We start from the raw sequence: 15850 nt of genomic DNA, 5'->3' as shown, positions 1-15850 counted from the left end.
GTGGACTGAGCTTCCCTTGGGACCTGTCCCATATTCTATACTGGCATTGAAAGACACAGTGCAGTTTTCTTTAAAATATTTTGCAGTATTAAACACATACAATTTTGAACTTTTTTAGAGGCAACTTTTACCTGCTGAAATAACTCCCCCACCGTGTAGCTCTACAAGACAGAGTCTAAAAATCCCTTCTCTTTGCTGCCCAAGTGTCAGCCTGCCAGCCTTTGCTAGGACCTGATCCTTTTTTATGCAGTTTCTTAGCCGAAAGTGGCTCCATTGTGCAGCTGCAACTTTGCATTGCAAGGCTCAAGGCCATGTAATTAGCTTGAAAATTCCTACACAAGGACATTGTATTCGTTTTCCTTGCACAAACTGAGACTATGCATTCAAGACCCATCTTCTAATGTTCACTTTATCACTATCTGTGCTGAAAAAAAAAAGAAAAAACGTTGCAATGGCCACTATTTTTCTAGCAAAAAGCTGTTGTGCAGAGATCTAAAGAAAAGTATTCTTCAAAGGTTTTACTATAAAATTCTTTGCCCTTAGCCTCTAGTATATCCTGTGGTCAAACAACTTCATCCCCAAACGCCAGGTAAGTGCAGCAGCGTGTGACCGCAGCAGAAGGGAAACCTAAAGTGTCACAAATGAAACTGCTAACAGTGTTGCCCATGTATCTTAACTAATGGAGCTCATGGTTTCAGAGCAAAATATGGGAATCAGCAGCTCCAAACTCTCCTCCAGGCTAGGACCTTTGGATCACCAAGGGACTTGGGCAAAACACAATGGACTTTTCAAATCAGGTGGCCAATTTTTTGTGCTCAAACGAATACATGAAGTCTCTGAGATGCTCTCAATTTCAGAACCTTTGCCATTCCTGCATATCTTCCTAACACACTCAGTTTTTTTGGAAAGTTCCTACATATGTTAAAAATGGCCATTCAGAAAAAAAACCTTAACAAAGAAAACCAAAAAATACAGCATTATGAATGACTTCTACCGATTTAAACACACATATTTCATTCTTCCATTCGTGTAACATCTGTGGAGCTTGTAAATTTCACAATTTTACATAAATGGAAGAGCTTATTTTATGTTTCCTAGTCCATGCTACAAGTATATTAAATAATTAAGGTCATTTATAATGTCCTTTAGAACTATAGATGATGACTCTGAAAAGGCTAATCTTTTTCATCTGTGTTATGTAAGACATTTTCTAGTAGCTCTGAACTGAACACAGTCAGATGCACAATGTTCTTTTTGTCACAAGGCTTGTGCCTGAAGCTATCCCACAGATTCAAAAGGAACTTATTAGCATAAACAAGGTCTAATGATTTTGTTCAGGAAAAATTTCACTGTTGGGATCACTGGCAACTGATTTTTCAGCAACTAATTGCCATTTTACTAATCAGAAAAGAAAGGACTAAAGCTGAAATAATGTATTCCTGGCCCACGAATTCAGCAATTCAGTGGAAGTTTTAAGGCTTAAATGAAACACGTTAAAAAGGAATTTTAACGAGATCATCAGAATATGTAATGCCTCTTCCTCAGTTTTTGTGTATAAAAATTGTCGTTTGGCTTTTCAGGCTTGTATGATGACAAGCCTGATTGTTTAACACGGGTTGCAAAGCTTACAAAGAGACACCAGATGGCGCCTCACAGGAGAGGTTCGTGCTGTTCCATTTCCAGTTACAAACATTCACTGAGTCGCAGAAACATTTAGGTTGGAAAAAAGCATTAAGATCACAGAGTCCAAACCCATGTCCACCACTAAACCACGTCCTTAAGTGCCACACCTAAACGTCTTTTAAATACCTCCAGGGATAGTGACTCCACCAGCTTCCCTGGGCAGTTTGACAACAATTTCTGTGAAGAAATTTTTCCTAATATCCAGTCTAAACCTCCCTTGCTACAACCTGAGGCCATTTTGTCTCATCCTGTTACGTGTTACTTGGAAGAAGAGAACAAACTCCACCTGGCTGCAGCCTCCTCTGAGGCAGTTGTAAACAGTGATAAGGTCTTCCCTGAGCCTCCTTTTCTTCAGGCTAAACAGCTCCAGCTCCCTCAGTTTCTCCTCATCATGTGCTCCAGACCCTCCTCCAGCTCTGTTTCCCTCCTCTGGACATTCTCCAGCTCCTCAATGTCCTTTCTGAAGTGAGGGGCTCCAAAGTGAACCCAGGATTCAAGGTGCAGCCTCCCCAGTGCCAGGTCACTGCCCTGCTGGCCACACAGTTTCTGATCCAGGCCAGGGTGCCGTTGGCTGCCTTGGCCACCTGGGCACACACTGGCCCATGTTCAGCCACTGCTGATCAGCTCTCCCAGCTGCTTTTCTGCTGGGCAACAAACTGACTGAGGGTGCCGTCAACTCCCTTGTCCGGGTCATCATTAAAAATATTAAACATAACTGACCCCACTACTGAGCCTTGGAGACTGGACACCAACTAGATTTAACTCTATCACCACTCTCTGGGCCCGGCCATCCAGGCAGTTTTTTAATCCAGTGAAGAGGGCACCCATCCAGCTCATGAATAACCAATTTCTCCAGAAGAATGCTATGGGAAGTGGTATCAGCTATTCCATAGAGTTAATATAAGCAAAGCAGTATACTTACAGTCTTATATAAATTCATTTTTCTTGAGCAGTTTTTCTAATGAGAAAAGGAATGCAGAGAAATCAAGTATGCTGGCTGAGTCAGAGGTTTGGGATGGAGTGGACTGCAATAAAATGAGCCTTTTTAGCTACTCCTGTCAATTTTGCACTGGATGCTGGATGTATGGGGTGACTGGGGGACCAGGGTGAAAGCCTCCAGTAGGGTTGACAGCAACATGAAAGACAGAAAGGTGAAGGACTTCTTTATAGTGCCTCAGAACTCTCATCCTCCTAAACACAGCATCCACGTATAGTTGTGGCCAAGAAAAACAGTCAGTGGAGTGCAGAAAATAGCAATTTCAAGGAACAAAACCTTTGGATAAACCATAGAAATTCAAGTTGTATCCACATCAGTTGTACTCAGGTATAAGCACTGGGAAACCAAATAAACTTCCAACAGTCAGAGTGAGCATGGGGAAGAGTTGAATACCTTGCTGAAGACACCCCGAGTCTTAACAAAGTCAGAGAGGCACAACATATCAAGTAGAGCTGATTCCTGTGTATAAAGGACTTTAAACCACATTTTAATTACAGATTCAGAGAATGGTTAAAGTTGGAAGGGACCACTGGAGGTCATCTAGTCCAACCTCCCGAATCAAACAGGATTCCCTAGAGCACATTTCTAAGGATGGTGAATATATCCAGAGAAGGAGACTCCGCAGCCTCTCTGGGCAGCTTGTTCCAGCTTGCTCCAGTCACTCTCACAGTAAATAAGTTCTTCCTCACATTCAGATGGAACTTCAGAAGGCACAGGACTGACTGCCAAGGAGCTATGCCCTCTGCTACCCCATGAGCCTGGGGAGACCCACAAACCAGGCTGTGCTCACATGAAAGTACACCCTCCTCACCGCAGTTTCTCAAAACACCACCAGTCTTCAATTATCTGTCTGCTCATCACTGCCCCAAGGGGAATGGTATGCAAATCATAGTGCCTGCTGCCCTGGATAGTGCCTGCTGCCCTGGAGGGCTGTGCTGAGGATGACTTTCTTGGCCAAAAAGACCCATAAAGCAGTGCCAGACTCTCAGGGACAATCATGGACAAATTAAAGTCTTCAAAATTGCAGTTTGCTGCAGCCCAGCCCCTGAAGCACCAAGTGCCTTAGGCACATACAGGCCCATCTGCATTTCTGAGCATTCTATATGATGCCTGCAGGGTTCATAGGGCTGGAGGGAGAGCACCCAGATACAGCCAAAACTCACTGAGTACCACCAGCACAGCACGTTGCACCCCTCCTCACCTCACCTCACCCTCATGTATGTGTCCTGCTCAAAACACAGGGACAGTGGGTTCATGCCTGGCTGAATCCAGGTTTTGCCTGCCCGGAGACAGAAGAGGAACCACTGGCCAGGGGAGGACCCGAGTCCTTGTCTCTGCTTTACTTACGTAAAATGTTTGTATCCTCACTGGGATGACTGAAACGCTGGTGAGCAGCGCGGTGAGAAAAAGGAGGACATAATGCAGCAGAGAAATAAATTTTCTCACACCCCAGATCAGATACAACAGCTTCAGTGGTTCAGTGAGGGTTGTGGATTTGGTGATGGCACTGTAGCTGCAGAAGCTGCCTATGATGCCTATGGAGGGGTGTTAGCCCAAGTGCACTTTCTACACACAATCACCATTGTGGTGGCACAAGCAGAACAAGGTTTATGAGCCAGGTGATGTCTTTTAGCAGGAGAGCTAGGTCAGCTGGAAAGAGGAGAGGAGTTTTCAGTGACCTGGAGAAAGCTTTGGGTGCTTGTCTGTCTCCCAGCAGTACCACAGCTAACACACCACCCACTCCAAGGCACTGTATTTCACCTCTCACTGAGAGCCACACACGACAGCAGCAGCATTAACAGCAGTTCCATATCTATGGCTTCCTCATCTTTAAAGAAACTACATATACCAAATTCAGTTTCTGGACTATATTACTATTATGAAGCAGCTCAAGTACTTCACTAAAAGCACTGAGAATTGTATTTCTTAAGATAGTCATATATAAAAATTCTAGGAACTGCAGAATAAAAACTGTTCTGTAATGAAAAATCTTCAGGGAGAATATGAAGGAGTGAAACATGGAGCCACAGGGCCCATGTGTGTTTTTAGCACAGCCCATAAATGCTGTGTATTCAAGTCCTCATTCTGGTTTTCTAGTGCTTGATATGGATGTCACAGGTGCCCATTAACAGCTTTACATCGGTCTTTTTCAAAGAGTTGTAGATTTCAGTGGTGTGAAATCCACCCACCTACCCCCCAGACAGCAGTCTGGAGGTTTCAAAGGCCTTGCATGGTATCTTGCATATGCCGCACACAATCACTGTTAATTTATTTAAATTTTACAAGAGATACAGCCTATTACATCCCACAAAAACCATAGACTCTTTAAAATAATGAATTAAAGCTAAATGGGAAAAAAATCCAACCAAAACAAAAACTAACAAGCAACAGTGAAAAAAGCTAAACAAAGACAAAAAAAACACCAAAAAATCAAAACCCACAAGGATGGGAAAGCTACTTAAAGATGTAAAAAGCAGGTTTTCTAGACTTCAAATAATCTTTCCAGTTTCTTTTTCTAATTTCTATGTACATCCTTTACCATTTTCAAATTTTTCTCAGTGGAATATTAGCTTTGAATCTCCTGGGTATATAAAACTTCTTGAGAGGACTTCTACAATAACTCTGTAACATATCTCTCTGACTTGATTACATTTACCCTCAGCTCAAACTCCATTTTGGCACATTTTCAAGGTCAAGGTTTGGATATGATTAAAAATTTCCAAGTGCTAGTCTCTCCCCTACAAGTAAAATGTGGATATAATTAATACTGTTTACTTTGTTTTCTTTGCAAACAAGAGTTTCTGTTTGTTTGAAATACTTTTTTTCATGTTTTCAGCACTTGGATCAAAAAAGAAATATTTTAATTAATATCTTTCTGCTAGTTAATCTTAAAAAAAAACCAGCCTGATATTTTCAAAGCAGCAGAATCCTATTTGATTTCAGTTTAAAGAGATATGTCACTAAGAATACTGTTCTTAACTTGCTTGCAGCTGAGGCTTTTTTTGCAGCATCAGTACTTGAGAAAGATCAAAGTGGGGTCAGGCTGGAACAGAGGATTCCCACACAAATGGAGACTTGCCTTCAGATGGGCACATTTTCCTCCTGGTTCTATGCATAAGAGGCATCTAAGGCTGAAGAACTGGCTGCTGTTATGGTGATGTGTGTTTCCACCTAAAGCTTTTTTTTTAGCATGGTAAATATATGCATGAACATAGAATAGACCTTGGCAGTGTTGCAGTTAAGGCAATAAAATTTAAAAAAAAAAAGCTGTGGTCCCTCTGGGGCTTGAACCTTCTCCACATGAGCCTCAGCCTGACTCTAGCAGATCTATTTTATTTGCATAAGGACTGCAGGTCTACACCACTAAATGCAATCAGTCCAACACAAAGAGAAGGAAATCCTGAAGAAGTTAGGACAGCTGATGAAGAAGAGATGTCCTCTTAAAGAGAAAAACAACAATTATTAAATGCTGCCTAAACTGCCTGATCTGATTCACTGGCCACATGAACATTTATGTGGCACAAGATAGAACAGGAACTGTCCAGACTTTTGTTCATGGAAAATTGCATAAAATGGGGGCACAGCTAACATGTTAATAAACTTAATCCCATCTGTAGCCCTTTTTTGGATGTACTGATTTATCTCATAGTTGAAAGACACATCTTTTAAAGCTATCCCTAGCTGTTGAGAGGGGTGAGATATTTCCACACCTTGGAAATAACTGGCTCTTCTGGCCTTTTCCTTCAGAACAGAAATAAACACAGCATATAGAATCCAGATACCTAATGTCTACCACCAGGCCTAGTAGACTGGCAAATCCTTGCTATCTCTTCCATCCTCTCACCCCAACCATTTCTAGAGATACGCTGCAAATCAAAACAGGTAAAAAACTTGCCTTCCTTAGACAGGTTTCACAGTTGGATCAATTTTCCTGCCCTGGTCCTCAGCCCAGGCAGCAGTGAGACACAGTGAGCCGCAAACTGCTGCTGGGAACTGAGGAGCATCCGTGGGCAGGGGAGTGGGGAGGGGGCAGGGACAAGCTCTGCTGTCCCCCCATTCCCTCTGCTCCCAGGGGAGCGCTGTCACCTCAGCATTCGCTAAACACCCTGCATTTCTTAATAGGCATCTGCTGCTGCCCGTTGTAATGGCAAAGCACAAAAGGGTAAAACAATCACATCTTGCTTTTGGGTCATTTCGGACAGATGGGCCACTTTCCAAGCATCACAAATTTTCCTAAGTTGAAACATGTCACCGCAAGTTCAGTTGAAGGTCACATTTTTTTTTCTGATTTCAGCTGAGTGCAAAGATGACAAATGTAAGTACAAAGGGAAAAACATCCTGCTGGAACAGTACTCCCTGTTTTCTACGGGTGAGAAAAGTATAGGCAACATTTCAACAACTAAACAATGTGATCCATTGCTGAATGATTGCTTTAAAAACCCATATCATAATGTGTAACTGAAAAAATTTCAAAGTCTGCAGGAATACAATATAAAAATAATGAAGAAAAATGCTAGTAATCAAAAATATGCTACTCTGCATTCGTTTGCATAAGGATTATCAGGGGGTTTTAGGCAAAATACTTTTTTCACTTTCTCAGCATAAAACTTTGGAAAGGAGTAAAGTATTTTTTGTAATGGATTAAACAAATAAACTGCAGGGAAACTCAGGTCACTTAAATATTAATAGATTTCTTCATTATTTTAAAGCAAATAATCTTACTGAGTTAAGCTTTGTTTAACTCATATTTTGGTTTTTTATTTAGCAAAACAAAACTTTCAGAAAGACACAATTCATTGGTTTAGTGATTGCTGACTGCTGTAGACCAACAGCAGCTCTGCTCTGCTTAGCCTTCAGAGAAGGCTCCCCGCCCTGGTAAATGTCCTTTTCACAGCAGACAAGACTGAAATCAGCTTAAAATTACAGTTGTTGAAGATTTCCATGGTAGAGACAGATGTTCCTGGGCATCCACAGAGAGCCTGCAAAGCTATTTAATTTATTATTTTTTCACTGCCCATGGCTAACCCTTCTCCAAAACACTGAAACCAAACAACTTTGATGGCAACATGTGATCTAACCCATGTAAAAAAGACTTGAGTAAACTACTGCTGTGGTGAAGAGAGCAGGGACATCTCCTTCACCAGCTGCAGGGAGGGCCTCCAGGGCCTGCTATCCCTGCTCAGATGCGCAAGCTCAACATTTCAGTCTTTTGGGAGAGGAGGAATACTATGAGTAAATCACCTTCAAAACAAACAAAAAAAAAATCCCAATACACTTTGGGCAAAGAAGCCAGGATGGATGATGGAAAGAGGCAAGGAGCAGCAATATGCTCAGGTGACAGCTGAAGTCATCAGAGAAGGAGTACCCCTACCCCTGGGTGAACTGAGTTCCCTTTGCACCGAGACAGAACAGGAGCACAAGCTGCCTCTCTGGTAGCTTAAGCTGTGAAAGTTGGTTTGAAAATGGGTGTGGGACTATAACCTCATGTTCATACTCCTGCTTCCTGGGAGTCTAAGCCTGCTGGATCATCTGCTTCATTCTGCAGATAATTCTAGCATAGTTTTGGAAGGTACTGAAGTAAAAATAAAGCAACACTAGGAAAAGTTTTGTTGCTTCCCACTCTGATGCATTATGAGTAAAACAAGGCAAACTCCAAACTCCATTGTATAAGTGCAGGTGGAAGTACAATCAGACTGCAGGACAGAAGGCACAGGGGAGAGGCACAGGAAACTTTTGGAGAAGTGGCAGATTCAACACACAAACAAGGCTCAATGCTGCCAGCAGCAACTGCTAGGACAGCACAGTAAATGAAGGGCACCCAATACCCCACGACTGTCACAGCCATCTCCTGCCATCTGTGGGGAACGCTGGGCTGGCTTGGCAGCACAATGGGAGGGCAGAAAAAGACATCTTAGTGCTGAGAGTGAAAGGAGATGAAATATATTAGGAGAACAGAGTTTTGGAGACTCCAAAAGGGAATCTCCTTCTTCTTCCTGCTGTTGTGAGGATTGGAAGGAGGAGAACATCCTTGTGATCTCTGCCCTGTTGCTAATGCTCTTTCAGTTGTACCCTACTGCACAAGTCCATCATATGTTAGAGAATGTCAAAGCAGTAGAGTGTCTTTAGGTGCACTGAATTTATGTAGTCAAGCACAAATGACCTGGGCCAGTGCTTTTGGACTTGCAGCCAGCTGAGACTGGGACCCTTCAGGTTGTTTCCTGTAAGCAGAGACTTAGATTCTCTGGTACAATCCTGTCGTTTACAAGGAATATACAAAGAAATGCTGTTCCCCCGAGCAGAGAAAGGAATCCTGTTATTCTGGAGATCCCAAAGGCACTTAAGGGCTTCTTACATTTTTTCCAGATGAAGGGTCATCAGCTCCAAGGGAATTTCACCCCATCTTACAGCATGCCCTCTCTCCAAGCTGGAGGGGTGACCTTTTCTGGGGTTTGCCTACTGTCTTCACTGCCATTTTAGCTGCTCAGCCTCAACATGGAAAGAAATAAAACCAGGAATTCATGGGTGATGGCAATATTTACAAAAGATTGTTTTGTCAGTACATTTTCTCTTACCCCATAATTACCATCTTTTCATCCCCTGGATATCCAGTTTATAAACATGTTTATGTTCATGTTCATGTTTATGGATGTTTATGATTGTCCCAGCCAAAATTCATTGTGGGTGTGCAAAGAGCCTTTGAAGAATGCCTGAAACAACTGAGGAAGTTGTACCTCAATTCTAGTGTCACCTGGTGCAGGTACCAGATTGCAGCCACAAACTCGTACTCCTTTTTCTCCGAAGATGGCTGAACCAAGCCATATTTTCTCTTTATACAGTCTGTGAACTCGTTAAGTATTGCACTGACCATCCTTCAGTGGTCCTGATACAGATGAGTGCCAGTTCCCACCATCCCACTCATACCTGAGCCCAGTGCCAACACACCAAACCATGGGCTGGTGCAGCTGGGGGGGGCACTCAACTGTTATAGTCCTTGCAGTTGCAATCACAGTTTCCCTGTCCCCTTTGGTAGCTCCAGCATTGAATTTGGTGCAGGGCTGGTCCCCCTTTGCTGCTGCCACAACACAGGTTCCTCAGCACCATCCTGTTGCAGCTCCAAAACTCTTGTTCCATTCCCCCTTTCTCCTGTCACTGGCCAGAAAAGGTTTTCAAGCTGTCACATTCATCAACAGCACCAGGGACATAAAGCTAATGCTACTTTAAATATTTTTCAGCAGAGTAAGATACAATAGGTTCAAATACACAAATGTCCTGTGGATAGTAATTCCTATCTTGGAATTCACTTCAGTGTCTTTGCCCTTTTTACTGCTATTTGTCATGAGTGCTGGTGCATCGTGCTGCACCAAAATCTCCTGCCTCAAGGACTAAATTAGACAATCTGGGGCAATTCTGCAGAGCCCAGTTGCTGTAGGCAACTAATTGAAAATTCAGGGTATGGGATGAGATGTCCCTGGGCTGTATTCCTACCCTCTGCTTTGTTATGTTTGCAAAACAGCTGAGGGAAGTGTTTCAATCCTGTCCCAGGTTTGCACAGGGCTCTCTGTAAAACCTGGAGCGATTCCCCAATGGATGTGTCTGGGAAGCAGTGGGCTAGTGCTGGCTGAGTGCATGTGTGGCCTGGCAGCCTCAGCAGCTCATCCTGCCATGTCCCAGCAGCCACCTCCACTGCCACATGTGCCAATACCGAGCTTGAAACTTGGCATAGATCAAGAAGCCTGCATGAACAAAGCATTATTACCCAGGACAATCCATATATCCCAAGTTTTTTGAGCACCACAGGTATGAGAAGGCAGGACCTCAGCTGAACGTGCCATTTACAGCAAGCAGCAGGGAACACAAATCTGTGAAGGGAATAAAATGTGACATTTCAGTGAGGGGGATGGGAAGCAGGTGCTGTGGGAGGGAGGACTTCAGGAGCAACCCTGGCCATGTCCCAGCGTGGTGTATCTGCAGATTTCTACATCAGATGACATGGGAAGAAAAAATTAGGTTATGGACAAGGATGGTGAAGAGCCAAGTGACACCAAAGCCAGAGAGGTCTTCAAAACTAGAAGGCTTTCAGGTGAAAATCTTTAACTAACCTAAACATACATGGAAACAGAAGAACAGAGGGTGAGAATGCAGAAACGTGCAGTAGTGCTTTATGTGGAGAGGCCGGAGCTGCCGTGGAGCAGACACAGCCTGTCCCACCACAGGCCGGGCTCAGGCCCTCACCAGCCCCTCACGAGGCCAAGATGGCGGCGCCTGGGGTAGAACAAAAGAGAAGGGGGTAAAAAGCGCTGTGCAGGTAGTGCTGAGTGAGGAGAAAGTAAGAGAAACAGCTCTGCAGGCACCAAGGTCACTGAGGAAGGAGGGGAGGATGTGCTCCAGACCAGAGCAGGGATTCCCTTGCAGCCACCAGAAAATACCTTAGAGAAGTAGGTTTGTCCTGAATGACCCTGGGCCATGGAAAGGCCCCAGAGCGGGGCAGGGAGATGTGGGAGCAGGAGGGAGCAGCAGAGAGGGGCTCTTATTTAATTCATTCTTACCAAGTTGAGTCTTTTTTGCCCAAGACACTAAGTGGGTAAGTGATCTTCCTATCTTTATCTCAATCCATGTGCTTTTCCATCCTATTTTCTCCCTCTGCCCTGTTGAGGAGGGGGAGTGATAGAGGGCATCTGGCAGGCAGACAAGGCCAACCCAACACAGCTTCCTAGTAAAAAAACTCTACAAGAAATGACAAAGTTAGATAAACAAAGGGGAAAGCTTTTGGACAAGACTTCTGAGTTATTTCGCAAGAAAAGCAGTATGGAAGGAGGGCATGAAGCCCCACAAAGAAATGAAAAGAAAACGGCTGGCTGAGAGCTGGAGAAGAGCAGGTGTCTGGACACAATCTCCCAGTCATGGATGTAATCCAGCTGCAGTAGGAGAAAAGTTCTGTCTGGCTTAGGGCAAGTGGACAGGAGCTGAGCAAACCTGCTATTGTCTTGTATTTTCAATCTCTTTTTATCCAATTTTTCACATACAGCACTATCAACTAGAACTTCTAAACAATTCATTACTTCAGTGTTTTGAAACATGAAGCCTTCTAAGACAAAAGACCATTTACCATGAATCTCATGGAATTTAAACACTGTACACAATAGGAAAATATTTCCCCAAAAGTGATAGAGCCAATATGTATTTATTTCTATATTTATGGGGTTTTTTTGTGTACCAAGGCAACAGTTCTCTTTTATTCTAGCTATGTGTAGCACACAGAGTTTCCTGGGTTTTGAGACAAAGAAAGCCTGTGAGATCATTTGGTCTGGCTCCCTACAAACACAGTTGTCATCTCTCCCGGTGGTGAGCACAGGGGAGGGTGCATCCCAGCTGGGCTGGTGTGGGTGGCATGGGGAGACCTGTGCTGGGAGGCTCAAAACCCCTCACCCAGCAAGGTGTGGCATAGGTCAAGGGTGCTGTCAGATTTGGAAGCATCTGAAAAACAGTTTGTGTTACTGGTGTGTCAGCAATATGAGGTTTGATGTGTTTCCATAAGTGGTCCATTAATCTGGGGAAGTACCATAAAAGAGCACAAACAGCACACAGGCATTCGGACAAGCTGCTGCTAGCCCCAGCACTGCCAGGAGCAGTCTCATGCACCACTTCATTCATCTCTCACAAACATTCATTACCTCCACTTCCAGTTCAGCTAATATTAAAGGATTCATTTGGCATCCTTTGGTAAAGGCTGCAGTGCAGGCACTGCTATGAACAGCTCCAGCTTTCAAGAATGAAACTAACATATCTTCAGCTGTCTGGCATTCAAACTCAGCTGGCATCTTTGATGAATAATTGGAAACCTCCTTGCTGCAGTGACATTAAACTTATAGTTTAACCTTCATATTACAACCTCTGAAATAAGCTAAGATTTTGTAGAATAAATATTACTACAGAAATGGAGCACTATTTTGTTTTCTTAACATCTTATACAGGCCAGCCTCCTAGGAGGAAACATTCCCCAGCCTTGCATTTCATGAAAAGCTCATAATCTACAAATGTCTCTATCTGTCCCTTAACAGGTACAACAGGTCTTCTGTGGGCAGCCAATCTTAGGGGCACAGTCACCTTTGCTTTCTTTTAGGTACAGGCAACCCCCCAGTATCTCTACCTATCCACCAGGCACAGCCACTGCTCTCTGCCAGCTCCCACCCACCTCCCCACAGGTCCAGTGGGGAGCTGGAGCATTCCTGTAAACTTCAGGTAGAACTGACACCCTTGAAATGCCCTAATTCCTTGTTTTGTTTTTTCATGGACAAGTTAGTGTCCCAATTCCACTTGCAGAGCTCTGAGTTTCCATCACAGATGTGGTGGCAATAAGGAACAGGGTGCACAGCACTGACACATGCTGACAGGAAGCTTGGATAGATCAACAGAAATTAGAAGCAAATTACAATCAAAATGTAAGCAAATCAGAAGCAAAAGAAACTTGAAAGAAGGACCCAAGACTAATACTTCAAAATCAGAATAATCAAAATCATCGTGAGTCCATTACGAGTAGAGGAACTATGAGTCATGCAGTGTTTCATTGCTCCTTATCCAATTTATCTCTCTAATCAGCACTTTACAGTTGTGGCATAGGGAGTTATGGGAAAAAAAATACAGATACCTGAAGTGTTACTACCTTGCTTAAAGGAATCCATATAGTTCCCCTGGAGAAAAAGGCTTAGGGAGAGGTACCTGTAACAGGAACTTTATTGAGAAAGATTGCCTTCAAGCCCAGAACTTTACCAGTGAAGCTCCAGACACTGGAAATTTTAATATAAATCAAAAGCCAAGTGATGGAGGAGTTCTAAACTCATATTTATGTACTTGCATAATATTAATACTGTAGGAGGTAAATATAAACAAAACACAAGATACTTTGCTCATGTCTGTGCTGGATGCCAATTTTGATATTGCTATAAGGTAAGAATATATATGAAAAGCAGTTTATATTAAATAGCTTAAGAGAGGAGATGTCTTCAGGAGGCAAAACAAGCTACTCAAGAACTACTATGGTTTCCAAAATACATTTTCTTCTCTGTGCATTAAATAATATTTTCTCTTTTATTATAAACCAGGGGATTTTCAACATCACCCCTGAATGCATTTTGGAAGGACTTCCTGCTTGCCAAATCCCAATCCGAGTTGCATTCTGCAAAACCACATTCATGCTACTTCATTAGCTGACCTTGCTTGTCAGCTTTTATTTATATTATTTATTTAAGGCTACTTTGGCAAGCCAGGAAAACACGCAGGGCAGAAGGGTAGTGCAGATGCTCCTACCGTACCAGAGGGTCTTTTCTCTCCATGTCAGAAGCTCGGCGCGGAAGCCGCGCTCGGCGCTGGCTCCGGAGCGGCTCCGGCAGATGCGCGGGGCAGGGAATGTCCCGGGAAGGTCGCGGGCTGCCCCGGCCGGGCGGGCTCCGGGGGTGCCCCGCGGCCCGGCCCCGCTGCGGCGTGGCCGAAGTCAGGGTGCCAGCTGCCCCGGCAGCACAATGGCTCCATTGGGAGATAGCTGGGGGACAAAGGCGCTGCTTTCAGGAATGATTTTATATGCATACATGTGACCTTTGCCTGAAATAGTTCTTTGGAAAGTGTCCCTGTCCTGAAGCTCTGCTTTCAAATGCAGAACTCTCGGGCTCTTGCTTAATCTGTCCTTCTTTTTTCCCATTTTATTTTGTGCCACAGATGCCTCAGAAGAGGTCATGTGCAGATAGCAAGGTGGCGCTGAGCTTTTTCTCATAATTTAATAGAGTAATGGATAAGATTCCTTTCTTCACTTTGCAAAGTCCTTCACCGGGATCTGCTATCTGAAGCTCCTTTTCTGACACATCCAAGCTCAGGCCACCTTTGCTAGAGTACAGATAATTTTAAATTTGTGCATCCAGATAACAACAGCAGAGCCTTTGGGTTTTTAATGTATTGGAGTGGCTTTTATTAAATCAAATTTATTAAATTTTATTAAATAAATTTATTATGAATAAATTTATTTGAAAATTGTTTAATTTAACTATGATTTTTAAGTATTTTGAAGGCTTCTTACTTGAATGGGTTTGAAATAGTGTCTGTCAATACACAGCATGCATGAAGTCCAAATATCATGCTAGCTGGGCTGGACGTGTAGGTGTGAAGACAGAATTTATTACCTTTACCTTGGGATATGGCAATGAATGCTGCAGGTGAAGTGATGGGCCCTCAGAGTGATTATTTGTTAGGTTACAGGGAAAGTTAATAGCAGTGTGACTCTGAGGTTAGCCAAATTTTCCTTTATAAGACCTTGATTTTTGCTGTTTATTGCTCTGACAAATTTATATTTGCACTGATATTTTGTGCTGAAAAGAGTTGGGAGTTTTTAATCTATTTTCAGTTTGCAGCAAAATACACTGAACATTTTTGAGATTAAAACAAAGAATGTGTTCTTTTCTATACAAATGTTAACCAAAATTATCTGTCCTGTCCATAAACAGATCTCAGGCTTACATACCCTGGAGCAACAGACCAGATTTTGGGGCCCAAGAATAGCCTTTGTCAAATGAATACATTCATTCATTGCTACCAAATTCCATACAAATTTTGTCGAGTTATAGATCTTTAAGAGATCTACGTGTATGCTGAGCACTGTGTGCAACTTGCTCGCACTCAGTGGTTGAGCTCTCTGGAGATCATCTTCTCTGGGTGACTTTGAGGCCCTCACTGACCATGGGTCACAACAGAAATTTGTGAATTAAAACAGCAGGTTTATTTCAAAGGAAAGCAGTTGTAAAAGGTGCTCACAGTCCCAGCCAGGTCCAGGAGTGTGGTCATGGCTGTCTTTCACACACCACTCCCTCAGCACAGTTGCACACAGAGCCTGCGTCTCTCCCATAACAAGTGTGGTGTTGAGCATGCTGGGAAAGCAAATTTCTTGTGCTGAAATAAATTTCAGCCCACTCCCCAAAAAACCCCAAACCCCACTGTGAAATCTTCCCAACCATCCTCCCTGTTCCCTACAGCCCCTTCCTTCAACATCAGTCTTTTAATAGAGGGAACATTGAGAAGGAGGATAAAATCAAAGCTTTGAGGAGCTTTTGCATAGGTCCTGTCATAAACAGGATGTCTGTTGGAAAGACAGCACAGAGTATGTGATAATGCACAGAGAACACAGAAGCA

General features: G+C 43.3%; 1 protein-coding gene across 1 annotated transcript in view; it reads right to left on the bottom strand.

Annotated features, from left to right (window-relative positions):
* ENPP2 (ectonucleotide pyrophosphatase/phosphodiesterase 2) overlaps positions 1-14232 on the bottom strand; it is a 71802-nt gene extending 57570 nt beyond the window's left edge. Inside the window, exon 1 of the mRNA XM_014275982.3 lies at positions 13990-14232. Within this exon, the coding sequence (XP_014131457.1) occupies positions 13990-14010 (21 nt within the window). The 5' untranslated portion in view covers positions 14011-14232. The remainder of the gene's footprint in view (positions 1-13989) is intronic.
* Positions 14233-15850: the final 1618 nt, after the last annotated feature.

This window comes from Zonotrichia albicollis, chromosome 1 (genome assembly GCF_047830755.1).
Source record: "Zonotrichia albicollis isolate bZonAlb1 chromosome 1, bZonAlb1.hap1, whole genome shotgun sequence".
In the NCBI taxonomy this organism is placed as follows: domain Eukaryota; kingdom Metazoa; phylum Chordata; class Aves; order Passeriformes; family Passerellidae; genus Zonotrichia; species Zonotrichia albicollis.
The sequence above is the reverse complement of the archived record's forward strand: the minus strand, read 5'-3'. Positions and strand labels throughout refer to the sequence as shown.